The 26,924-nt window shown below is 41.8% G+C and overlaps 2 protein-coding genes across 2 annotated transcripts in view; one reads left to right on the top strand and one right to left on the bottom strand.

Annotated features, from left to right (window-relative positions):
- Positions 1-4,250, top strand: part of PRKCZ (protein kinase C zeta) — a 38,751-nt gene extending 34,501 nt beyond the window's left edge. The window contains exons 17-19 of the mRNA XM_056508192.1: positions 548-637; positions 3,449-3,564; positions 3,754-4,250. Of these exons, the coding sequence (XP_056364167.1) occupies positions 548-637; positions 3,449-3,564; positions 3,754-3,841 (294 nt within the window). The 3' untranslated portion in view covers positions 3,842-4,250. The remainder of the gene's footprint in view (positions 1-547; positions 638-3,448; positions 3,565-3,753) is intronic.
- A 2,797-nt stretch (positions 4,251-7,047) lies between these two features.
- Positions 7,048-10,629, bottom strand: FAAP20 (FA core complex associated protein 20). The gene is made up of 4 exons (XM_056508133.1): positions 10,431-10,629; positions 9,303-9,450; positions 8,043-8,641; positions 7,048-7,540 (listed from the first exon to the last, which is right to left on the bottom strand). The coding sequence occupies exons 1-4, from the start codon at positions 10,532-10,534 to the stop codon at positions 7,468-7,470; spliced, it is 924 nt and encodes a 307-aa protein (XP_056364108.1). The 5' UTR covers positions 10,535-10,629; the 3' UTR covers positions 7,048-7,467.
- Positions 10,630-26,924: the final 16,295 nt, after the last annotated feature.

Here is a 26,924-nt window from a genome sequence, read left to right as displayed (position 1 = left end):
ATTTTTAGCATCTGAAAGCTGGAAGTCAGAGCTTCCTGTTGAAAGTGATCCAGTTAAGAAGTTAATCTGCTTACTATTAAGAAAATCTATAAAACCTTGGTATATCCTCTATGTTGAAAACCCCACTTAGTTTCAAAATTACTGAGGAAATTCCACAGAATAGACTTGATGTTCAACTAGGTGCAGGCTTTTAAAAAATAACACTAGCTTTATTTATAAACTCTTTTCTGTAATAATTATTACTCATTTAATTAAGCTCTGAAATCTGAAGAACCATTATCATGAATGGAAAAAAGGATATGAATTATACATTGCTAAATAAATCCCTTATTTTAAAAAGTTGTAAAAGATCTTTTAAAAATTAAGTTTTGAACAAATTTTATTTAAAAAAAAAATAAAATTAAACATTCCTTGCTAGCCACAGTGTGTTTATCCCAGCAGAGTTTGCACAGTCATGGGAATGCTGGAGTCATCTCTGTGGGCTTTTGGCAAACGTGGGCTGTAAGAGGCTTGGAGTGTGTAATTCCAGTGTCTGTGTTTTCCACAGGATCCCAAAGAAAGGCTTGGCTGTCAGCCCCAGACAGGATTTGCTGATATCAAGTCTCACACGTTTTTCCGCAGCATAGACTGGGATCTGGTAAAAATCAGTCCTTGTGTTTCTGGATGTTCAAAAGGAATAATTCAGGAATTTATTAGTTGTGTGCATAGTAATAGCCCTATTACAAATTCCAGAAGTGTAAAAGTAGTGGTCACAGTACATCAGAACACAGCTGAATGTACCAATTCTGTGACTCCTGAAATCAGTAGGATTGTTCAGGATTTAGTGACCTGAGGAGGAGTGAGCAGAATCAGTCCCTTTTGTGGATATGGCAGGAGAGCAGTGGGGTTATTTATAAAGGGGCTTTGATTGCACTTTGCAGTTTTTCTTTAGTACTGCTGAGATGAAGGAGGGTTTTGGTTCATGGTGAAAAAGATGACTTGCATTTCACTGGGTTTGCAAGCATAAAATTGTATCAAAATTGGGGTTTTAAATCTTCTGCTACTTGGTAATTGTGTTACCTTCTGTCTTCCGTGTGGAAACCATCCCAGAAATGCCATAGTAACATTTATTGACACTTGAGCAATGAAGCTATAAAGTCTGGAGCACCTCCCTACCAGCATTACATTTTTAATAGGTAGTTAAGAATTGAAAAGTGTGTCTGTAGTATTTCCAGAGTCTGGGAAGGCTACAGGAAGTGTAGAAAGAGGCAGCACTAACATGAAAGAGTTCAGATGAGTGAAAGCTGCACAGTTCCATTTTCCCTTTGAAGCTGCTGTTCTGAATTTCATTGTAACATTCTTCAGAGAGCACAGTGCAGAAGGAGCCCCTGCTTTAAGAGACCTGGTGTTTACAAAATTATCCCTGTAATGAGGCCTGGCTGTAATTTTGTCAGACATCCCTTGCTTGGAGTTCTCCCTTCAACCTGAGTGGTTTTGGTTTTTGTGATTTTTTTTTTTTTTTCCTCCCTCTCTTTTTTTCTGTGATTCTTTTTTTTTTTTTTTTTTTTTTAATTTTGTTGGGGTTTTTGAGGTTTGGGTGTTTTTTTTTGTTTGTTTTGTTTTGTTTTGTTTTTCCTATCTTATGGTGCAGCTCACCTGGGGGTGTGGAGCAGAACATCATGTCCTGCAGTTTGTTCTGCTTTGCAATTTTTTGAGAGAGAGGAGAATGACAACTGTTGGATTTGTATTTTATTTATTTGTAGAAGTCTTCATCGAAATTCATACTTCTTGGTCAACATTTGTGCTGATTGAATTTTTACATTTTCTAACATTTTTTTATGGCTGAAAATTTAATATGAAATCCCCGTTTTTTTAAAAAATGGGAAGATTTACATTATCTGTTTTGTGATATGATTAGTACAGTACTGCTCAGGAGGATCAACATCAGATAAATTTGAAGTTAAATTTCTAATAAGTTTTGGCAAATGTACTCAGGAAAAAATGAGAAAATACTTGGAAACCTTTTTTAGTTATTAGAATCTGCTACTCACCACCTGCATTTCAAAGAAACCATTTGGACTTAAAAGCTTTTCCAAATCTTTTCAAGTTGTAACCTAAGGAAACAAGTCTAACACTGACTTAAAACTTGTTCTGTGTGAAGCTTGAGCTAAATGGAAAAATAAATACAGGGAAAGTGAGCACACAGCCCAGGAACATTTTTCCTGGTGTTAGTCATCCAGAGTGTGTGGCACAGCCCAGAACACTTCAGATTGCTCACTCTGGTGTAGGATGGCTCAGCAGCATCCAGGGCAGTTCTTTTTTGGATTGTTTTGGGATTTTCAGTCTATTCTTATCTCAGTGCCTATTTTTTGGTGTTTAACCATTATGTACTGGAGCAGGAACTACAAGGCTATAGCTCCTGTTTGCAGTGAGGTATTTTCTAGAGCTGCACCACCTATTTTTTCCCTCATTTTCTCAAGTTAAAGGCTGCAAGTTCTCTCTGGCTGATTTAAGAGGGTTTTTATGCTTTACTGAGTAAAACAAAGGAGGAAGTCTGATGTTTAACCCCTTGTGGAATAGTGCCTGGCTGTTGGATGTGAGTGTGTGGCAACAGCTCACAGGGACAGACCGTCCTGCCACCCTACTTCAGTTTTTAAATATTCATTTTGCTATTTCCTTCATGTTGCCATCCTTGTTTGGGAGGAGCTGATTATTTCTTCCTCCAAACTATGATTTCCTGGTGCTGTCTCAGACCTGATCATCAATGGGATGTTGGTGTGTTAATGCACAACCCTGTGACAGTGTCACGATTTTCTCCTCTCTCTATCTGTACTTCCTGTGCTCTTGTCTGAAACCTGAAATCCAAGATTTTTCTGTGATTTATTCCCTGTTTTGTTTGCTCTGTACAAGCATCATGAGAGAGACCCTAGACTTAAAATCAGGTTTTTATCTGATGTTGGTAATACAATTGATCATTTTGGTCAGTGGTGACTACTACTCACTCTCATACACTTACCTGTCCCAAGTTAGATTATTGGGATTTGTAGCCTAGACAGTTTTTTAACTGAATATAAATGTTAGAATTAGAATGTTGGTGTCTGTGCTACTATAAATTGGATTATGTGACAGATTGCACACAAATGCAGGAAGAAAAGTAGGTCGATTTCTCAGGAACAAAAGTAAATATATTGTGCTAACTGCTGTATTGCAGCACTGTGGGAATTTATCAATCCTGAGGCTAATCTACCAATTTAGAGAAGACTTAAAAGGCTGAATTAGTTGTGGATTTTAATTTTAAAATGCAGAGCAGTAATTGTATTGGTGTCTGTTGCCTGGTGTGTAGGGTGTACTACTCGGTATTTCGATGTTCCTATCCAATATCATTTACAGCAGCTGGATTTGAGTTTCCTGAGGGATGCTGTAACTCTTCCACACTGTAATTTTTCCCTTTCCCCCATATTTTGGGTAGCTGGAGAAGAAGCAGATGACGCCCCCGTTCCAGCCGCAGATCACGGACGATTATGGGTTGGATAACTTCGACACGCAGTTCACCAGCGAGCCCGTGCAGCTCACCCCAGATGATGAGTACGTGCTGCTTTGCTAGAAATTAATTCAGAAATTACCTGCAAATCACTGAGAGGCCATGTACTTGCTGGCAGAACATTGTCACTTTACAGTAAATTTGAAATTCTTTGTATCTTGTATAACTTACTATAAGATAGAAGACTGCCCAGTGCTCTAATAAACTAAACACTGCTCTCATTTGTTTTTCAGAGATATAATAAAGCGAATAGATCAGTCAGAATTTGAAGGATTTGAATATATTAATCCATTGTTGCTGTCAACAGAAGAAACAGTATGAAGGAATGACCTCGTTGGGGACAGTGTGAATGACATTAATTTATCCTTAACTACAGTATATGCATGCGAGGCTGGGGACTGGTCACTGGATGGAGACCAATGATCTAAAAACAAATTTGCTGCTGAAAATCAAAGAAGAGAATAATGATTTTGGTGGGTGTCCTCTGCCACTTAGTGATTCTTAAGTTCTGGGCACTGACACAACTGGCTTCATTAATGAAGGAATTTGCATTTTGTGCCTGTATCATGAAGGATTCAAACGTTCATTGCATCCCTGCGAAAGGAGATCATGAGAAACTTTGAGATCCACACACTTTCTACAAACATTTGATGCAATGAGCTCCCAGTTGAAGAGTATTACAGTGTAACATCCTGAAGAATAAAATATATTATGGTGGTGTTGAAGCTTATTTTTGATGCCTTTTTTCACAAGTGGTACCTGTCTAAACATCTCAGATATATTTAAAAGGAGTTGTGTTTTATTAGCAATCAAAACATAAATTTGGGTACAAGATTTAAGTGCCTAAATGGATAAACTGCATTGAAGGATTATTACGTATTTGGGACGTTCTTACACCTGGTAAGTTCTGCTTGTTAATATTAAGTAATATTTCCATCTGAAACATACAGTTCACAGCTGCAGCCTGATGTTTAGTTGCATTTTTACAGAATTTGGAATGCAGAGTGACTCGGTGAGATTAATTCCAAATTAGAATTTACTGTATCAATTTCAGAATCTGTTGTCTTAAACTCCAAATTTACCAAAATGTAGAGATTGAAGAAAACTAAATTTGCACACAAAGGATTTCTAAACATACTTAAGCAGTGCCTACACCTACAATGATATTGTGTTGTATATTAGATTTTTGAAAAGTATTTTTATCAACAATACAAATATTCAAATGTAGAACAAAAGCATAGTAAAGCATAGCCTTAAAGTTTAAGTAGTAAATCTAGAATAACCATAAGATAAAATCCACCTTCCTGATAAAGCACACCTCCTGCTTATGATAAACTGCTTACAGTTGCTCAGTGTACATTAATAACTAATCATTCTGCAGCAGAGAATGGGATCTTTCAGCAAATTATTTGCATCAAAGTAGTACAATTCTTTTAATGGAAGAAAAACCTAAGAAATTGGAAGAAGCAAAAGACAACTGTGGAATCCCTTCTGGAGGGACCTGGGGGGTGCCAGGGGAGCCAGGGGCAGGGGAGGGCTCAGGAGCTGCCAGAGCTCCTGGGGCTCAGCCCTGGGACAGCAGCGAGGCTCTGCTGCCTCCAGGGCTGCTGGGGGGAGGGAAAACAAACCCTGTGCTGTGGCATCTCACCTGACTGGGTGTAAAACACAGGATAAATTGTGACACTTTCACTTTCTTTACATTAACCTATGGTTTTCTCAGGGTACAGCATTGCATTAGGTGCTGAACATGACATCTTTGGGATTCACATCCAAGTCATGAGGTGCTAGGACCAGACTGCCAAAACATTGTTTGAAATATTCAATTAATCATTGATTAACAATCTAGGTTTTGTATCCCCTCCTTAGCCACAATTATGCAGACCTGTGGTTGTTTAGTTCTATGAATCCCATTCAGGTTTCAGTTGTGGGTTTCTCTGTTGGACTGTAGCTTTTCATATTCAGCAAAATGTGTTTTAATCAGCACTAAATAATTTAACTAGTAAAAAAGTACTTGCCTCAAATGCCTGGACTTTAGATACTTTATTATCTACTAAAGGCAACATTACCTTTTAAATGTGATCTGACACTTTTTAATTGCTCCTTTATCCCCTTTTCCCTATTATTTTATTTCCCCTGAATAATTTCCCGTTCAGTGTTTTCAACTCCCCTGGTACTAAAGTTAATCAGTAGTGATCAGTGACTGCAGGCAGCTCATGAATAGAACTGTGACAGGTTAAAGCTGTCCTTTGACATGCCAGGGCATGGAACTTTAAACTGGAAATATTAGAAATGTGCGTTGGGGTTTTTTTTAACCTTTTTTCTAGGTTTCAGAACATTTTGGGAGGGAGGGAAGGAAGACTAGAAAGACACATTTTGCTAATCAAACATTGTAAAGACTATTTGATTTTTATTTAAGAATTTTCAGGCATTTACAATGTTGCTGTGTTGCCAAATAGTTTGCTGGGTACAAGTTTGGTTGCTCATGTGCAAGTGTTTGAATAATGTTCTGTTCATGATGAAGGGGAAATTTTTTATATAAAGTACTTGTTTTATAAATAAAAGAAAAATGAAGGATGTAATTAAATGTGTGGTTTGGAAAAAAAAATCCTAATATATTACAAATGGATCTGGTAATGATATATAGTTGTCTTATTTGAAATAGTAAATGAAAATTCTAGCTAATTTAATGATTGTAAAACAGTAAATATGTTCTTGTAGTTTTGTATAATTAATTAGTTGGGATCTTTGCTGACCAGTTTTAATTGTGCAGAAGATGGTATACTAATCCATAACAGCTGAGATCATTTATATTCTTGCACATCTATTAAAGACTTTAATGAAAAAGTTAATAGACTGTTATTATTTATCAGTGAACTGGGCTGTGTCCAACTTCTGAAACAGACCCCACTGTAAATTCAATCTGCTGGAGCCTCTCTGTGTTTTTATATTGTACTCAGATACAGAATGAACAGAGTCCCAGGTCCAGGGCACAGGGAAATAAACCAGAGCAGGTCAGTGATCTCATCCCTTGGTTTTGTGCTGACTGAACTGTCACTAAATGTCATTTATTGTCATTCCCAGGCTCAGCAAGTGTTTTCCTGTTTCCCTGCTCCTCTTGGAGTGACAAAGAGCAGCTGAGCCTCCTGAGCCCCTCCCAGGCTCTGGCTGATCCCTGCTCTCAGCCCTTGGTGGTGGCTGGGGGGTGGCTGTGTGGAACTGGTACAAAAATCACCTCTTTTGGCTCACTGATTGTTAAATCTCACTTTGCAGCTCAGCATTGAGACTCTGGCAGAAGTGTTCCTTCTGCAGCCTCATTAGCCCAGTTGTATTAATCACCTGTTTAACATTGATCCTGACTGAACCTGCACTGGAAGGTTTTGAATTTAGCTGGGCTCCTTCAGAAATATAAAAACCCCACATCCTTTATTTTGTGTTTTCTCTTATTAAATAGCTACCCTCCCAGGATCAATTGTACAATTATACTTAGGTATTAAAACAACAAAAAAAAAAAAAAAGCCAAATTCGAATCACATTTTAATTGAGTTTATTTTCACAGATTATCTGTTTAGAAAAAACAAACAAAGAAAACCAACTTTTGGATTAGAGTAAGTAACAGCTGTCTTTTGCTCAGCTGTTTTCTTCTGTCCTGAGAAATTCAGAACTGTGGTGCATCAGACAAAGCCCCAGGGATTTCCAGGAGCACCCAGCCTGGTTTCCCTGAGGGTCTCAGGGACATCCCAGAGCACCATTTTCAGAACTAGAACTACTTAATGTGCAGTTGAGAGGCTTTAAAACAAACAAACAAATAGGCAGGTGGCACTTCTCCTTCTATTGAGTTACTGGTTTAAATCAGAGACAAGGATGTGCTTCCTTGACACATTTTTTTCCTTTCCCTTTGAGGAAGCTTCATCCTTGGCCTTGTCCCTTTGCTCTCCACTCTTCTGGATTTACCACATGACATCATCTGCACTTTCAGACAAGCACCTGGCAAGGTGGCCATCGATGTCCAGCTGGGAGAGCCTGCAAACACAGAAACAGTCACATCCTTTATTGACTGTTCTTTACTCTCTGCTAGAAGTGTTCTGGTACCTTAGTGGGGCAGTCACTCCTGTGCCCAAATCCTCCAAAACCTCCCACCCTTGCTGTTACTGCTGCTCAAACTGGAGCTGAGTAGCACAGACCTGAATATGGAGACCTGATGCATTTGAAGCCTTTCTGTCTAAGTTTCTTGACAGAATGACCAAAATTATCTAAATATTAATATAGCTTGCAGGCACAGAGGACCTGTGAAAAAGCACATTTTCAGCAACTCTGAAGTACTATGAAATTGTGTTAACAGTTCTTACTATAGAGCAGATACTCAACTTGTAAATAGGATTAAAGTGGGTAATTCTGACAGCTAAAAAGGACCTTACAGTAGTAGTTTTGTCTGCTTTTGTTATTTTGTATGGAGGATGCATCCAGAACCTGCTGGGGTCCATTTGTGGGAAAGTTATGAAAAAAAACCAAAACACAAACTTACCTTCCACTAAACTGCATCAGACACATTGGACAACTATCAAGAGCTGAAGCTGTGTCACTCTGCTGTTCCATCTTCTCCTCATGGCTCTCAGCTCCAGGAGCACTCCCAAGCTGAGGCTTTTCCACAGGCACCCCCGTGGTCTCCCCTGCTGGAAGATCCCCCTGATGTGTTTGGATTTGAGGCTTTTCCTCACCCTTTTCCCTCCTGTCTGCCCTGCTGTTCTGTGCAGTCTCTGTGTGGTGCTGCTGAGGGTTCAAAGCCTCTGCAGGGCTTTGTAGCAAGGCTGAGGGGTGTGCTGACCTGCTGTGCCCAGGGTCTTTACATGATTTAGGACTCACATCCAGCTCTGAAACACCTTTTGTGTCTGCTCCAGATACAGTTTTGGCTTGATCTGTACTGGTGGAGAAACTTTTCAGTTTATCTGCTTGGCCTTGTCCTTTATGCAATTCATTGCTCTGGCTCTGTGTTGGCTGCTGGGAGTTCAGATCCTTGGGGTTCAGACATTCTTCTTTGTGAAAAGATGGGAATGGTACCCACTTAAAGTCTTTTATTCCCACTGTAAAGACTTCCTGGTGTTCTGGACTCTTTTCCTGTTGTTTCTACAACACAAACACACACAGAGAATGTCTTAAGCAAATGTAGCTTAATCAATACCTAAGCCCAGGCTTTGGGAACACATTGCAAATACTGAGAAAGCTGAACTACAGGGAAGAAAAGAACATTTTATTTATGTTCCTCCTCCAGGAACTTCCTGGAGCTCATGGAATATGGGTTTTCTCTTAATATTTCTAAACTGATACAATGGATACTCATGTTCCATAGAAACTAAGGATGAAAACAAAAACCTGCTGCTGTTCAGGAGGGGAAAAAAGTACTTTATAAGGACTGATTTTTATGTTGTGATCTTGCCTAATGTCACTGGAATGATGTCAGGGTGGGTTCTGTGTAATTAAGCCCTCCATTACAGTTTGCCTTTTTCAGTTTCATTCCTTAGGGAGATGCTGGTGTTTAAGGCAGTCAGCATCCTTCCACAGGCTCCCTTTTCCCAGCAAAGAAAGAATTTGCCCTACTGCAAAAAAAGCCTCTTGTAGCTGTCCTTATATTCCCTGCCACACCATGCCCAGCCACACCACTGCACACAGGGATTAAAGAGCTGAAAGCCCACATCTCTCAAAGCTATTTCAGGTTGTTTCCCATTAACCAGGCTGTCGCTATTGGAAGCAGGAAACAAAGTGCAAAAACAAGGATACAGCACACCACCTTTTCCACGAACTCTGGAAAGCTGGGCACTGTGTCCCAGTTTGTGCAGTGTGAATCTTGATTGATGTCTTTCAGTAGCAAAAGCCATGTTTTCTCATACTCGTTTAATTCTTCCTTTTCAAACCAGGAACATCTGTCAGTCGATGGCCTGTAAAGACACAGTCCAACAGTTTGAAGGTGGGAGAGAAGAAAGAAAATACTGATACTAGTTTGCCTCTTTTTTCTGGAAGACAAAGACATTATTGAGCCAGGAAACTATTTTTTGCAGCTTTATATGACATGTAATTTGTACAGGTAGCAAAAATTTAACATCTAAATGCTTTCCTTTGTGCTTGTAACAAATGAGCAGTAGGTATCTATCACTATCGTCACTTCCAAGTGAAACAGGTCAGTGCAGCCACTGTTTTTATCTTCTCAAATACCAAACTCAACACCTGCTGAGCACAGAAATCATGGAAGTGTTTACACTGAGAGTGGCTCACACAATTGCATCGGTTCCTATGTCCGGACATTCCCACTCTGCCATTTGAAATTATCGATTATCTTCCCAAACAACTTGATTTAATCGAACTACAAGCACTAAAAGGTAATGTTGTAAAAAGACAGTTCCAGGGGAAGGATGGATTGCTAATGTCACAATGGTATTCCCAGGATTCTTCCTGATGTGTTCTCTTGGGTCGCTGTCCAGGAATGAAGCTGCACAGGGAAGAAATTACAAAAAACTTGTCCTCAAAGAGCAGAGTGATCAAACTCCCACAGCCCGTGGTGGGAGGGACACGGCCGAGCCACTCGCTGCCTTCAGTCCTCCCCAATTCCAGGGCTGGAAAAAACAGGAAATATTTCTGCGCTCCTGTGAGCTGTATTCTTGAAGAGAGAAAACTGAGTTTTCATACACTGACATTTCTCAGGCCCTGCCCTCGCCAGTGCTTTTCTGTTCCGAGGAACGTGCGGAAGGCGTGGGGCCCGCTGTGCTTTATCCTGCAGCTTTATCTCTATTTTTTAAAGGCGCTACGGGCGGTGTTTTATGATATAACTTTTAACAGACACAGATCTGACCGCGAAACGCCGCGAGTGGCGGGGCGGTGCACGCTGGCCCCCGGAGCGACCCGATCCCCCGGTCCCACTCACCGGGGCCGCGGCGGGGGCTCGGGGCCGGGGCTGCGCTCCGGGCCACGGGCGGGCGGCGCCGTCCGGGGCTTCAGGCGCAGCTTGGCGGCTCCTTCCTCACACATGGCCGAGGCTCCCCGCGCCTCGCCGGGGGACGGCGCTGGCGGCCGCGGGAGAGCTGAGAGAGAGGGCGGCTGGGGCTTCTTCCTCCTAATCTTCCTCAGGCGCCGGGCACGCTGCCGGGGCTGGGACTCTCCGCCCTCAGAGCCGCCCTCGCGGCGCGGGGCGAGCTGCTCTGAGGGCGGCCTGAGGAGAGCGCGCCGCCCCTGCACCCCTCAGCCGCCGAGGGCTGGTCTGCCTCAAAAACAGCCCGTTGGTTGTGTTGCTTTTACCCCTTAAACTTTATGTTTTTGTGGGGTTTTGGTGTGTTGGGAAGGGCAGGGTCAGGGCTGTGCTGGGTGGTCCCCGTGGCTGAGGGGGACAAGATGGCGGCGGGTGGGGCCTGGTCGGTCCCGCCCTGGGGTGTGGGGCTGCGGTGAGGGACCAAGCTCAAAAGCTGTTCTTCCAAAAAATAAAATGGGTTGGAAGCGCACCTCTGACCTAATTTCGCTTTTAAGGAATCTGGAGTGATGCAGTTTGACATTTTTGGTGGGAATGTTGCCGTGTGGCTTGAAATAAAGAAGGTGCTAGAGAGGGTTTAAACATTCCCCGGGCCGCAGCCTTGTGAAAAACAGACACCAGAGGAATGGTGAAAAACACTTAATCCTCCAACAGCGCGTGAAAGGATCAGAAAGTAACTGTGATGTTAAAACTCTTCACAATTGATGCAAGAAATAACTATACAAGGAAATACATCCAGTTTGATAACAGGTGTTAATGAGGGAGCACCAGCACAGAGGACTCTTTGCATAAAACCGATTTGCTATTGGTAAGACATCAATCCAAGTCCACATTCTTCTTCTGTAATTGCATTTATACATTGCTGGATGTCTGTGGACTGCGCCATCCTTGGATTTTTCAGACTAGAAAGGAGGCATCAGTATTGACTGTATTATAAGTTACACTTGTGAATTACTGTGTTGGCCACACAGCCCAACAAAAATGTATTAAGTAACAGTTGACATGACTTCATATGTGCTTTGATTGGATCTGAACCTTGAAAATGGGTGTCAGAGTCCAGGGATTGACAATTCACATAAATTTAAACCTGAGGTTTAAATCCAGAGGTGTTTCAGCTGAGGGTGATTCTGTCTGTGCAGAGATCTGGGAGGCTCTGCCCAGCCTTCACCTTCCCTGTGCTAACTCAGGTACTTTGTGTTTCTGTCCATAATGCCTTTAACTCTATGTAATAGAGTTAATTTCTTAACTTTAAAGCAGCATTTCAGGTTTCTTTCTGCAGATAAAAATCTTGGAAGTGAAAAGTGTTTGGTTGCTCCTGGGATCTGCATCAGTTCACAAAATAGATAGCCCAGCTGAAAAATAAAAATAATAAAAAAATGTCACGCTAGAGGGCCAGCATTTAAGCTGTGTGATGGGCAGAGTAAAACGAGAATGAAGTAAAACGAGGAAGAAAGAAACAACAGTGGAAAAGCCAACCCCTGTCACACAGACTAACCTTTTCTCACATTAATATCTGTTACAGATACTGCAGTGCCCAGGGAACACCCAAGGGACAGTCACAGGGCTCTCTGCCTGTCATTTTTGTTGCCATTTAGAAGCTGCTTCCCAATGTGGTAGAAGGAGATCCCAGGAAATTTGTCCTCCTTTCCTTCTTTGTCGGGAAAGGTGTTCCCCCAAAAGCTGCAGGTGGAACAAGGTAAGTGGAACAGAGGCAAAGGGTGAATCTGGATGTGAAGGTTTTATGCTGCTGTGGAGAGGAAGGTGGTGGTGGCAGCAGAGACAGCAAAGAACAGCAGGAGAAAGGGGGTGTAAATTAAGGAAAAGTGTGAACTGAAGAGGGGTTTGGCTGTGGAAGTGGTGGGAAATGAGATGACAGAGGAGGGGTAGAAACCTGATTTCACAACCAGCTGAAGAAATGTTCCCTGGGTGATTTTACTCAGGATCGCTGTGAATTGTGCCCCAGCACTGTCACCACAGGGAGGCAGCAAACGATGCAAAACCGGGGGTTTAACAAAATCCGGGGGGCTGTGAAAGCACTCTGAACGTGTGTATCTATGCTAATGATCAGTGATGCCATAGGGTTTCTTTTATTCCTGTGGTGTTTGGGTTAGTGTTTTATGTTTTATGACCCCTTGGATACTCCTTGAACAATCCTCTGCTGCTGAATTGTGTGTTGTACCTGTGGATTAATGTTGTTAGATAAGACTTCTCCCAGAACAGCCATCAGGAGTGTAGCCTATTCTTCATGCTGGAGCTGTTGCTGTGTGGTGCTGTGAGCACTTACAGCATTTGCAAAAGCTTTATTATGGGGGAACATAAAAATTGATTATTGTGCAGTAAGGGCCAAAATGAAAGAATATAGTAAAAAGAATAGAGAAAATTATTATTCCAGCTTCTGCTTGTAAAAAGCAAAAGGAGAAAACCTTGCTTCTGTGGCAACTGTAGATTGTAGGAAGGTTTGGATTTTATAGATTGAACTGAAAATTCTAAGGTTTTTTTGATTGATATCTATTTAATTATACCCACTCTAACCATGTCATGAATGTTTTCATCCTTTGCTTTATCTGCTTCTGTAACTACCTGCAGATTTCAAACTAGAAATTTTTGTCCATTAAGGGCATTTAGTATTTTTCATCTGCATATTTCCAGAATCAGTAATGGACTAAGAATAGGAAGGCAAAGTGTAGAATAGGACCTGTTCTTGGGCTTGCCCCTTTGTGCAAGATCATATCTTCTGTTTCCTCCACTGCATGGAAATCGTATTACTTCTTGCTTGATTTTGGGTCTTGCTAATTTAATAATTAGAATGTTTAGTGGTCTTAGAAAAAAAGTTCTCCTAGAAATGCAGAGAGTAGTCTTTACCATAATCAGCCTTGGCTGGATTTGAGCCAGTGGTCAAGGGATTTGAGCTTGTGGAAGCCAGAATGCTCCTACAGATTATCTGCAGGGATTTCCTTGTAAATGGAGTGCCAGCATGTGTAGTTATCTCTTCCCTGTTGAGTCTCATCAAGCTGCACACGCTTAATCTTTACTTACATGGTCCCTGATTCTTGCTGTAAAGTGGGCCTCAGTTTTAACTTTTGCTCTCAGGAAGAAGGGGCTATTATTACAAATTCTAATCCTTTTGCAGTTCCACAATCACCAAAGCCTATAAATTGCCTGCCAAACAAACCAAGTGATCTTTTCCTGGGCTGAGGGAAAGAGGAGAGTGTAAAACGCAGGTGCCAGCATTTGCTGGGGAAGAACTGGTACATTATCAACTAATCCGCCTTCTGCTATTTCTGATTTCCTCCCCAACAGCTGCAGCATTGAATGAGAGCTTCTGCATTTGGGAAGAATTAGAAAGGCTGGTAATGCAGGGTCTCTATTACAGATACAACAGCTCACAGACAGGGAGGAGATTTTTGCTGCCGGTGTAGAATTTGGAGTGCTAGGCATTTTATAGCTTGGAAAAATTGTAATTTTCAGCTGTTGTTATGGAGTAATCAATGAAGAAGAGATGCCACAGTTTCTGTTGGGTTTTTCTCAAAGCCTGATGTCATTGCATGCAGGAACTATTATTTAATGTGCCACTTTGAGGCTGAAGCACACGCAGTTTTTATTAAAACTTTTTTTTATGATGACTGATGCTCACTGGTAGTTTTAGACCTTCTGAAATATCTTTGCTTCTGTAGTGATAGCTTTGTATCAGATAAAAATGTTCAGAAGAAATTGTTCCTTGCTAGACCATCGAAATACTATTATATTTTAATTATTTTATCTAATCAGTGCTTAGCTTGGGAGTACATGTTGATAATTTTTTGTCCTTGTCAAATAGTCTGTGACTTCACTCAAGGATGAGAGTGGCCATTCTGGTAAATGTAATAAAGGACAGTGTCCCCAAAGAGACCACAGTTTGCAGAGCAGAGCAGCAGGGAAAGCTGCAGCAGCAAATGTCCCACAGCTGAAACGTTCCACTCTAATGTCACAACGTGTCCCCTGAACAGCCCAGTGGCAGCAAATGCAGCCCTGGAAAGAGTAACTCAGCCAAACTGACCCACTTGGTCCAGTGCTAAGCACTGGCTGTGGTGAAATGGGAAAGTATAACTCTTCTCATTAATGTGATGTGTTACAATTAAACCACAAAATGAGGAGAACTGGGTAAGACTGGCTTAGTCAGGAGAATAAAGATGACATGCATTTCAGTTTGAGAAGTGCAGGCTCATTGCTGCTTCCACAGAAAGTCAGTTGAGTGGAGACAGTTTTGTGGGCTCTCCTGAATTTTAGTTGTAGGAGACATTCTCTTTCCCACAAAAAGTCTGCCTTTGGAACCTGCTCCCTCTGGTAGAGCACCAAAGCTGAATTTGCCAATGTGCAGCACCCAGTGCATGACTCATCTCTTCAATTCAGCCTTTCCAAGTGCAAGGACAGATCAACACCTGTGTGGCTGGAGATGGAAAATCCAGCCATGTGACATTTATATGCCAAGATGGGAGGACCTAAAAAGAGGACTAGGGAGACTAGCATGGCATTTGCGGGTACCAGGTTGCCAAGGAGGCATATTGTATTGAAACAGTTGCCTGGGAAACATTTAAAAATACATTGAATGGAAAAGCATATGTGATGTGCCCACAAGTGTTCTGTGTGAATGAAATGCCATGGCTGATGATGGCACCAAGAGACTGTTACTATTACATGTAAAAATGCTGCAAGTGATGTGTGGTTTTTTTCCCTTTTGTGGTGTTTTCCTACCCTGTTTGCAGGAGGTGCACTGAGGGAAGGTTGTTTTGCTCTTGGCTGATGGATTAAAGTGAATGTGGGGAAGGTGGAGCACACAGACAGCAGCAGCAGCTGAGGATGGCAGCAGCAATTTGGCTTCATTTAGGCAACCTAAACCAATTGACAAGGAAACTGCACAGTTCCCCCTCAAAAGTAATAACAGCACTGCTCGAACTCCTACAGTATAAAGATAAATGGTTCTCTGAGCACTGCCACTTTAATTGGTGCTAAAATGGGCATTGGGAAGCTCTGATGTCATTGCAGTGGGACTTCCATGTAAACATCATGGAAAATGCAGGGGTTTTGATCAAAGGTTGGACAGCATATTATGAAAAAGTCTCTCACTGACCTTATGTTTTGTTTAGGGCACTGAAATAGAGGGAGGTAATGGAAGAAAGTTTCAGGAGACAGTTAACTGCTCTAGTCCTTCCTCAGGTCAGTTACTGAGAGATGGTGCTGACAAAAAAGAATGATATCACCAGAACCAAAACAAACTATCATATCAACTCTATGTCTCACAGAAAAAAACCTGTATTTTCCTATGTGGCAAAGAAGCAGGAGAGCTGGGAACCGTAATCTTATATCCTACCTTGGACAAAGAGGTTCATCTGCTACCAACTCCCAGATGCTAAATGCATCTCTCCTTCACTAAGAGTGAGTGGCAGGTGTGAGACTGGTTAGGTTTATGATCACCCTGCCTAATCCTCCTTTGGAGATTTAGAAACAAATATCATACTCTTGATTTGCTAGAGGCTTAAGAAGCCTGTTTGGGAGCCAGCAGATTTAGCTTGGTCCAGGCTGTATGTGGTACAGTAAATTTTTGGGATGAGAGCTGCAGTGGAGAGGAGTTCAGCTGAGTAAGAAGGAAAGTCTGGAGGCCTTTTTGTTGGTGGTAGCTCTGCAAAGAGTTGCCTTCCAGGGGAGGTACCAGGGCCTTGGCTGCTGGAAGATGTTGCCTGTTTGGGGCTGGGAGGTTGCTGCCTGTCTGGTGAGTGCAGTTCCCCAGGGAGGAGGAGACTCTGCTGACTTTGCTGTTGGTTTGGCCAGTGAGGAGATGCTTTTTGGCATTCTGGTTATCTCCTCATTTCAACACAATCTGCTCAGGGCTCTGAGGTGCTGCAATGATCACGTTGGAAAACCATGAATCAGATGAAGTCTCCTTGGTGTCAGTCAAGTCCCAATAACACTCAGCATTTTTCTGGCCCCGTGTGTATTTGGTTAAATGAAGTCCTGCTGTTTTTAGCCCCTGGGGTTAGTGTAAGAGAGGAGGAGAATCTGCCTTTCATCCTCTCAGAATTTTGCAATGTGACTGAAAACTTGGAGAGAATGTGTCAGATCTCAAACAAAGATTAGGTTTGATGGCACAGAGCCATGGGTTCTGTGGCCCAGCCCAGAATTCTGCTGAGGGAGTTGTATCATCTCCCCATACTTTAAAGGATTTAGACTCTGAGTTTAGGATGAAATATGGCTTGAGGTTTTCATATTTATTTCTTGCTTGCTTTCTTGTTTTTTGGGTTGGGATTTTTTTTTTTTTTTTTGTTTGTTTGTTTGTTTTTACTTAATTCTAAGTGTATCTCATTAATTTTAGCCAATAGTAATCTGAATTCTTCTTTGCTGGGTATCATTCCTTCATTTGAAATCAACATGTTAAGGAGCTCCACAAAAAAATCCATAAATCACTTGTTTATGGGCAGGAAACCACAAAACAGTGGGACAAAATTACCCTACTAGTTAATGTGGTGTGATTTAATCCATAACTACAATGGTGTAGAAAATCAACATAAAATAGAAAGTAATTCAACAGATGAGTATGTATTTATTGCTTCAACCAATGTGGGTAATAGGTTTAGTTAGTTTTGCAATTTTTTAAAGATGTGACTAGTGTTTTAGAAAGAAAATAGGGTAAGTCTGAATAATCAAAGCTATGGAGGAAAATAGAAATCTTTGCACTGCGGAGGGTGTATTTTCATATTCATCCTCCCTTTGTCATTAATGCTTTGATAAAAGAAATATAAAATGGGATTAATTTAGAATCCTGACAGTAAAATACAGAAGAACTCTAGTTTATTTTTTTTCCAGGTGTCATTTATTTAATTGTATCAGACATGGGCTGAGTTTGGTTTATTTACATTGACTTAATACCCAGTGAACTGAAACTCCCCTGAGGTGCTGTCAGTGTGAGAGGTCGCTGTGTCTGATCGTCCCTTGTTGTGACCACACCCAGTCCGAGGTGCTGGCAGGGCTGTGCCTGCCCCTGCTGTCACTGACCCCCAGCAGCTGTCACTCAAATCCACTCTGTCCACGATGCCTTCCTGCCACATCCCAAAACTGCTGTTAACAAGGGGAGCTTCATGCTACTGTTGCTGTCATGAGTGAGTTTGGAATTGCACTGATTTTGGAGGATTTTCCCCAACAGAACCTCCCTTGCTCCCTAAATCCGTTTTGCTGTTCCTTCAATCCAACTGTCCTGCTCTCATAGGAAGTTTTGGTTGTTCCCTTTTGATCAGTGGGAAGTCTCTGAGGGAGATGTGTGGTAGCTAAACCAAGATGTTGTGGTGCTGGCTGAGGACAGGAAACATGTTCAGTTAGCTGCAGTGCTTGCTCTGGTTTGTACCACAGTCTGGTTCCATCATTAGCCTGTTTTTATGAGTCTGTCCTCCCATACTGGAATCAGATGTTTTATCAGAGCACTCTGAGGAAAAGCAGCAGCCTCACAGCTCTCCATGACTGTGCTGTACCCTGCAGAAAATGAGCTGTTTAACTTAAAGCCACATCCCACCAGGCAAGAAGCAACATCACAAAGAGCTGCAAAAATATTGGCACCATCAAACCTCAGTATCAAAGGAAGAGATGAATCTGGGTCCTTCCAAGAAGCTGTTTGGGCCTAATTGGGTTGGCTGGGCATGAGGAGATGCAATCTATGACCAGTGCAGCTTTGCAGGCAGAAATGTCAAATATGGATGCATTTAAGTGAGAGCTACCTCCTATTCCCTCTCCAGGCAAATGAGATTTGGAGGAGCCTGCTCGCTGCAGGGTTCAAAGGACAGCAGGGATCAGCAGGGAATTGTCGTCAGTGGTTTGGGAGTGGGCTTTGAGCTTTGCAATTACAGAGAAACTAGAATTGACATCCTCATTTGCTGGTCCCATTATTTAGTAAGGGATGGTTGTTTTTCTGAAATGTTTACCTGTTCAGTGATGATTTAATTTAGGAATTAATTTGGGGAATTTCTACTGCCTGTAGTGTGGTGCAGTAAGTCAGAATACTTAATTATGACGTGCCCTCTGCCTTAAAGTAGCCCTTTCTTACCTAATTTCATACTGATACCTGTTTATGAGATAGAACACAGGTGCACAGAAATTTGGAATATTGCTTGTGATAACACAAGACCCGGTAACTGAACTCTGGCCTGTTCACTGGGTCTCTGCAAGGCATAAGACTGATCTTCCTTTCAAGCCCTGTTTTACTCCCAAGGGCTTCCAACACACTGTCTTTCATCAGCTTTGAGTTCACTAGAAAGAAATAAAAAGCTGGGACATCTTTCTGAAAGTCTCTGCCTAATGGCTCGTGTTTTCCAGAGTATTGATAAACCCCAGTGCAAATCCTGAGCCTGCCCTGCCCCAAAGACGTGCTCTGGCTTCAGTACCACACTTAATGACAAACAGTCACCTAGTTTACCATATGCATTCTTTTATCTTAGCTGCTCTCCGTGCATGCTAGGAGATTTATTCCTCCTCATAATGCATTTCATGTGTGTTAGTTGTAAATATTGTGCTCATAAATCAGCCTGGAGCATCCAGCCCCAAGGATGGAGACAGCTCACAATAGGTCTGTCTGCTTCACATTGTGAGGCTGAGCTCGCTCTGCTTTTTCCATTGCTGGGCTCTGCGAGTGGCCTGTTGCCAGTCTCCTGCCTCACATTAACAGGAATACTATATATTACTAAATTCAAAGTGTTTTTCCTTCAGGACTAGAAGAATGTAATGGAGCATGCATCTGGCAGTAGGACACCGTGCCTGTGGTGTGCAAGGAATCACCCCCAGGGCTCCCTGCTCCAGTCACCCGGGCTGGGGACACCTTATGGCAGGGACTGCAGGCAGATAGACACAATTTGTCATGAAAAACTCATTCTTCTCCCTTCCCTTGGCCAGATTCTTTAAGTTCAGTACCACAAAATTAGCAAATCTGGTGCATAATCCCTAGAACTAATTTTTTTTTTTTTTAATGCCACTTCTAAAGCCAGTTCTATCTGTATTCACACCTACTGACCACACTTTTTTCACCTGGGAGATGGAACCTTTTTTTATCTTGTCTCATAAGAAGTTTTTTTGAGAATGGATGAGTTTGTTATGTATGTGCATGAGGACATGAGGTGCATACCAAACTGCCCCAAAACTTGGATTGTTACTCCCTGTTTTTGAGTAGTATCATTTGGCTTTCTCTCCATCTGTCCTTTCATTGGGAAGTTTCTCTGCCTGGTGGAACTGCAAGTACTTTGTGCAGTGTTCCTGATAAATTACTGCCCTTTTACTGATTTTAAGGATATTGTGCTCTCAAAATTCCTGTATTTACATGCATCAAAACTGCATTAAATTGCATGGTCTAAAGCAATCAATATTCAATAAGCTTTTGGAGTTTTAATTGGCTTGTATTTGGAAGTCTGAAATGGGCTGAGCTGCAGGATTAAAACTAAACAGAGTCTGTCACACCAAAAATACTCTGAAGGAGTGTATTTCTTCATGGTAGTGCAGCTGAAAACACCCCGTTTTCTGTAATTAGTTCAGCTCACTCTTGTGACTAGGCTGCCCACCTAATTTATACATATTCAAATATGTTTCTAGGTATCTGATTCTTGGAGACCGTGTTAAACCGGTGCCTTCTGTTGGTTCTTCTGGTCTAGGAAGATTTTGATTTGTCTCATGCAGTACATCCCAAAGCTATAACCCTTGATCTGCCTCACACAGTACATCCCAAAACTCTGACCCTACATGCAGGATCTGTTCCCCAGAACAGTCTGTAACCATGATGCTCACAATGCATTTCAGGAGAGCTGGAGAGGAGAATGGTGTCATCACCTGAGGGGAAACACAAAGCAGAAAGAAACGAGGAGGGGAAATTTTGGTGCTTATTTTTAGACTCCGTGGGTGAGTATTATTTTCAGCCTTATCTCTATTAATTTCTGCAGAACACGGTGTTAACGTGTGATTAGGCTACCTACAAAGAACACATTGTAGTTCCTAGCTCAAGCTAAAGTAATCCCTCCCTGGCAATCCGTGGAGAGTCAATACACCCCTTTGTACCAGGGTAAGGCAGCAAAGACATGGCTGCAGACGTGTATGTGTCTGAGACAGCTCTAAGCTGTTGAGAAATGAACCTTGCACGTTCATTTATGCTTATGGAGTTCACAAAAATTGCCCCTGACACTGGGTCAGTCCTCCCTGTAGCTGAAAACACTCTGTCAGTGAATTGGTTTAAAACTAAATTTCAATATGTTGACGGGGAGCTGTTCTCACACTCGTCATCACATACCTTCAGCATCTTCTGTATTTAGCACAAGACTACACACTGATACATTTCATTGAAGAACATGCTGCCTGTTAATCAGCACTTTATTGTCTCAGTATGCTTAAAATAAGCATTTTGTCACTTTCAAGAAGAAGAAACTTTATTGGTTTGCCTTCTGGCACAGTGCTCCATGTTGTCAAGTGCTGTCAGTTGGCTTCTCTCTGTAACTTAAGAGATTGAAACATTCTGGTAACAATTTTCATCAGATACATATTGGATGTGTTAGAGAAGTATCTCCAATGTTCCAGAGAAAAGAGATTTAGTGGGTAACAGTTTGATCTGGAGTGCCAGAGGTCCCCTTTAGAGCCTCTGATTGCTGTATGGGACAGGGAAGACGAAACTGAAATTCCCCTGTTGAACAGAGAATGCAGTGAGAGGAAGGAAAGAAGATAACATCTTATCAAGGGATCTTCTTGTTTCCTTTATGAACAGCAAAAAGCAGCATTAGCCCTTCCCTCACTCAGTATTAAGCAGAGGACCTTTAGGGGAGCAGTGGCTGCCAGGCTACCAAAATTCAGCTTGACTGTCTGAGACTGTGTCTGAGGAGCAGTAAAAGCTCATACTGCCTTCAAGCCAGATGTTTTGAGTTAGGCTGCAATGCTGTCTTTTAATTTGGTGTAGAGGCAGAAAAGTACTATGGAGTCTGATCTTTGCTTTGAGAGACCTGTCAGTAGCCCTGAGCCTTTCAGGCAGCTCTGAGCCATTTCAGCTCTGCAGCACTCCCACTTCAGCACCAGCACCAGGAGCAGGCTTGTTCCTGACACAAGAATGACTGATCTTGTTTGACATTAAATTAGTTCACTGTCATTAAATGTAATAATTTTCAGAATTGTCCATTGCTATTTTATATTCTAAGTGGAGCATCAGAAAAGGCAGCAGAGGAGACTGAAAGGAGACAGGGAGAGCCAAACCCTGAAGTGATAAACTCATAGTGCCCAAAGCAGTCTGTGGAACTGCAAAGCATATTAATTCCTAAATTCCAATAATCTGTGAAAACTTTTGAGGCTTGGCTGTGGAAAAATAGACCAGAAGTTTGGGAAGAATTGAGTTGAGCAATGTCCTCTGCAAAAGGCCACAAGTAGCTTTACAAGACTTGTGTAAGCCTATTAAATCTGCTTAGGTTCTTGGATATTTCCTGTTGTAAATAGATATGCTTGGGGCCTTTATTCAAGGCTATATGTAAGAGAATCTAATTATGGTTATATCTTTTAGCCTGTTGCAAAACTTTGCAGCTCTTTTTGAGAAAATAAAAAACAAAACAAAACAAAACAAAACAAAAAATAAAAAAAGAAAATAAAAGTTTCTTAGGGCAGGTGAACACAAATGCATGAGATTTTTGTATTGGAAAATGCAGCAGATGGTAGCTAGCCTTGAACTCTCTAATTAGGAAGAAAAGTTGTGAGAACTTAACAAAATGCTATAATTATCCATGTTTCTAATGGGGTTTTTTGGGTTAATGAGTTTTATTGTGCAGCAACTTTTTCAGAAATCATAGGGGCCAGGAGCATCCCATTGAGTCTTGTTTTGAATCACCCAGCTGACAAAAAAATCTACAAAAGAAAAGCTTTTTGGATTACAAAATGTAAGAAGCATATTGATATAATTACCCTTTAAAGCAGATACTATAGGAAATAGGATGGATTAAGTTATTACAAACATTCATGGAGTAAAAACACTATTAAAGCATTACAAGATTCAAACAACCAGTGAACCAAAAGTGTAAAAACAACACTTTGAAAATTAATATTTTCTCAAGAAATGTTTCCAGTAAGAACCTGGGAAACTGCACTTTTTCTTGTGGGTGAAAAAAAGTCACATTCCAACTTTAAAGGGAACAGTGCATCTGGAGAGTTTAGACATTCAGGATGTTCTCTATCTCCATAAAAGCTGTGAAAAAAGAAGTTTAAGGGCATCATCTGTTTTTTTTTTCCCAGTGTATGCCCGTCAGTCTTTTTGTGTGTTTTTCCATGTGGATGGTAAAAGTAGACAGGACAATTTCACAACTGCTTCCATTTCTTTTTCTGACTCCTGGGTACTTGTGGCATTGCTGCGAGTGGAAAATCCTAATAAAGTCCCTCTGGGGAGCAGAGTGCCCAGCATATTTTGGTGACATTTATGGTGCCCTGGGTAACCCTTTCCCTCCCCCAGCTCTGTGAGCCTGTTCTCAGGGAGGGATGCTGGGCTTTGCTCACAGGCTCTCTGCTAAGGAAACCAGAAACTTTGATTGCATTTCAAATCCAGTCCGTGCCAGTAGCAGCTCCCTGGTTGTTTTCCATTGGGTTATTTTCAAGTGGCCCATAAATAAACAGGGACATGGTCCCCGATGTGTTCCGGCCTCAGTGACGAACACGATTGATCTTAATTGGTTTCCTTGGTAGTTCTCAGAAAGAGCTCTCAGAAAAAGAGAACCTTGACTGGTTATTTAGTCTCAATATTGCTCATTCCTGACTTTTGCTGGTGGTTCCTGGAAGTTTCTCAAGGCATTGTTGATTGAAATATACTGCTGAAACAGTGTCCAAGTGAAGTTCCAGCCTCCTGCTGTCAGAACTGGACCTTTTGTGGAGACAAAGGGCTGCAGACTCCAGGGCTGTCATGTCTGATATCCTTCACTGGGGACAAATGCACAGGGAAAGGGAGCGAGCAGAGGCAGACCCAGCTTCAGCTCCTTTCTGTGTGGAGGCACAGGCTTGGGCTTGTAACGTGTACCATGAAGCATAAATACATATATTTATATCTATATTTTTAACTGTGTACTGCTGGCTGTGCAGCTGAGTGTGGAAGGATTCAGGAATTATGGGATATTTGTATGGTGCAACCCCCCCCCGGATTTGTTCCAGTAATGATCTTTAAAGCAAAATACAGCAGAGAAGGAACAAGAGAACCCTTTTAACTCTTGCTGGAGAAGGACTGACTTCTTTTTTTTTTTTTTTTGATTGGTACCTCTTGAAGTGTCTTAAAGTTTTGTGTGAAGCAGCTTTTCATGGCCAGGGAAAGGATAGGGGGCACTGCATGGGATCCGTTGCAGCAATTCCAGTGCTGAAAATAACACCAACAGCATTTGGTGTCAAGAAACAAAGGCTTGGTCCCAAAATTATTGTGGATCAGAAGAGTAAGCTTTTGAGAATGGAATGAAAAAAGAAAAAATAAAAAAAGGGAAAATAAGGCCTGATTAAAGGCTTTAAAAATGCTTCTTCCTGTGGGATTTTTTGACAGTGTCATTCTATCGGCATAAATTAATTCTAATCCAACAGTGGCCATCCTCCTCGCCGCCTCTTTTCTTTCTTTCTTTTTTTTTTTTTTTGTTTTTTTGGCTTATCTAACTGAACAAATTACTCAGTTTTCCTGTGTAAAAATTCAAACACAGAAAAAATAATCCAATCCCTGGATTTCTAAATTCAAGCAGCTTTCAAATCAGAAATAGTTTTGAGGCAAGAACAATAATCTTTCTGGTAGTGGGTGGCATAAAAAGACTGGTTTTTTCCATTCAAGGCTTTTTCTTTTAAAGGTATTTGATTTAGATTGATTTAGCCTGGTGTGGGAATTGAAAGTCTGACTGAAACTTCCTGTTCTGAGTTGTGGCTTGAGCGAACTGCTGGGTGAAGGTGTCGGAGCAGCCCTGTATCCTCTATCTTGCATAATGATCCTTGGTTCTGATGAGTTTCCATCACCTGCGTGGGCTTGATGAGGCAGAGCCCTCATGACTGATTAAAAGCACAGGAAATCTGTGCTTCTCTCCAGACCTCCTCTGTTTTTTGAGAGAATTGCTTCATTCCTTTCTCTTGCCTCAGTTTGTTAGTACAGTGTAACTTTTCTGAGTGCTCTGAAACCTGGTGGAGGACTTGTTGAAGTCCTTGGGTGGGGGGTTACACATGATATTCCACAGGTACTTCTTTACTGAGATCCTAAATAACCTCAGCACTGTCAGTGGAAATAGTCCAAGTTGCCTTTCCTTCTTAGAACTCAGTTCCTAGTTCTTTCAGTGAATTGGTACTTTTCCTGTTTCCAATACTTCTTTAACGATTTTGTGGAATGTTGTAGGATGTTTGTGGCAGCTCAGACCTTGTCCTGCACTGACAGCTGAGCAGGCTGGCACCAGAGGTTTCCGCTGAGTTAAGGCACATGGGAAGCAGTTCTGTCTTTCCAGGCTGTGCAGGGAAGGCCTTTAAGTAACAGCAACACCTACAGATGTTTCCCCTCTACTGACTGCTCCTGTCAACAGGAAATGGCCAATAAGCAGAGAGGCTTCCAAACTGCAAACTCCTGCAAGAGGTACAGACAGAGGTGGGAGTGCTGGTGCTCTCCAGCTCAGGGAGAGGTTCCTGGGCTCTGGAGTTGGTGGTGCATGGACACACCCCTGACCGAGTGCAGGGTTTTGGTGTTGTGAGCCACAGTCCATTTCCACAGGGCTTTTTGTGCTCATCTTCCTGATCTAGAGGTGGGTCCCTCAGTGCTGTGCTCAGGTATTGGGACTGTGTGGCATGAAACACTCCCCCAGAACAGCTCAGACCTTCTGGGTTGGTGGCACAGACCTACTCTCAGGATCTGGAATATAGGGGAAATTTGGAAGTTTGTGTTCATTGTATGATCTCACTCACAACAGGTTGTGTATTGAAGCCCATGTCCTAAATGCTTCTAGGTTTTTTTAAATGCTCAACTGATTCCTTACTTACACTGAACAGTTACTACTTTCTTAGATTTTTGGAAATTTTCCTCTTCTTTCCCTGCATCAATTAATATAAACTAGAGGTCAGAGCAGCTCTTCATTATAAAAATGTGCTAGTTTTTATCTGGTCTGTGACTCATTTTTCGTGAAGAAAATCAAGAAGGAAAGAGTCTTTGAATCTTTTAGTATGATGAAAAGCACACAAAAATGATTCCTTTATGTGCTTGAGTGTATGATGTTTTCAAGGTTCTGTTTTTGAAGAAAATTTTCAGAATCCTACTGATCATGTTGACCTGCTGAATTTCTTTCTGCACTTCACATTTCTAGTGAGTGATACGTGGGAGCACTAAGTTGAAATCATTTGAGGCAAATCTTTGTGCTTTTCAAAGAGTGTAACTTGCTATCCAAATCCAGTCTGCAAAATACCATCTTAAAAATTCAAATGTCAGTGAAGACAATTAGCATAGATTTAGTGAGTTCAAAATTGAACTTTGGAAGATAAAGGAGGTAACCTTTGGCTTACTACAGAGCATCAGCCACAGAGCCTCTGCTGAGATTTGAGTTCTTAGTGCTCAAGCACTGATGACACAAATCCTGAGGATCACTGTGTGTGGCTGGCTGCTCTGTCTCCAGTTTGGCAATCCCTTGGAGTTAGGTGAGCAGCACCCCTGTGCAGTGCCACCTTTCCAGGGTCTGTGCATTCCCTCTGAGTATGTGGTGCCCAACCAGCCAATTGTTTTTCTCCTTAGCCTTCCTTCCACGGCTGTGAAATATTTCAGGACCTGTATTTCATGACTGGCCCAGTTACTGATTTAACTGCTGTACTGTTTATTCCACTGGGACCATGTTATTTTTTTTCAGAGCTGACCTCCCTTGCTCACAAACCACAGCTAATTTAGGTTTATTTCCCTCCCTGCCCCCCTTCTGGCATGCTCACAGTGATTCCAACTGGCTGTTAACTTCCACTCAGGAATTGTCCCCAGATCTTTCCAGGTAAAATCTTGCAAATGAAAATCACAATATGCTTGGCACTGTCTTCACCTGGAGGTGCAGTCTGCCCTTAGGAGGTGATGGTCATTACCAAATGTCACTTTTGGGGAGATCCAACAGATGGGAATGCTCTGGTTTAGATTAACTGCTCATGTTTTTTGTTTAGACAGTCAGGGGCACTTCTGATGCCTTTGGAAGCCAGAATTCCAGTGCAGAGCACTGGAAAGGAAGGGAAACATGGAGGTGGAAGGAAGTGCTTGAGGTGCACATGAAATGCTTTCAAGTAAGATTTTGAAATTGCACGAACAGTGCATACTCCTGTTTGTTTCAACAATGTGGCAGCAAAATGCATTAAAAATAAATCTGGATGGGCATTCTCTCAGGTGGCTGAGACCAGTGCATGGAGCCCACCTCTGGACAC

The sequence above is a fragment of the Oenanthe melanoleuca genome, chromosome 21, assembly GCF_029582105.1.
Source record: "Oenanthe melanoleuca isolate GR-GAL-2019-014 chromosome 21, OMel1.0, whole genome shotgun sequence".
Taxonomy (NCBI): Eukaryota; Metazoa; Chordata; class Aves; order Passeriformes; family Muscicapidae; genus Oenanthe; species Oenanthe melanoleuca.
Note: the sequence above shows the minus strand (reverse complement) of the source record. Positions and strands in the feature narration are given on the sequence as shown.

Excerpts from the sequence above, each read along its gene's own strand:
- FAAP20 (XM_056508133.1), bottom strand. The coding sequence starts at position 10,534 with ATGTGTGAGGAAGGAGCCGCCAAGCTGCGCCTGAAGCCCCGGACGGCG. Across the intron at positions 9,451-10,430 it reads GAGCCCCCGCCGCGGCCCCG|GCCATCGACTGACAGATGTT; the intron begins GTGAGTGGGACC and ends GTGTCTTTACAG. Across the intron at positions 8,642-9,302 it reads TTCCAGAGTTCGTGGAAAAG|AAACAACAGGAAAAGAGTCC; the intron begins GTGGTGTGCTGT and ends TTTGTGTTGTAG.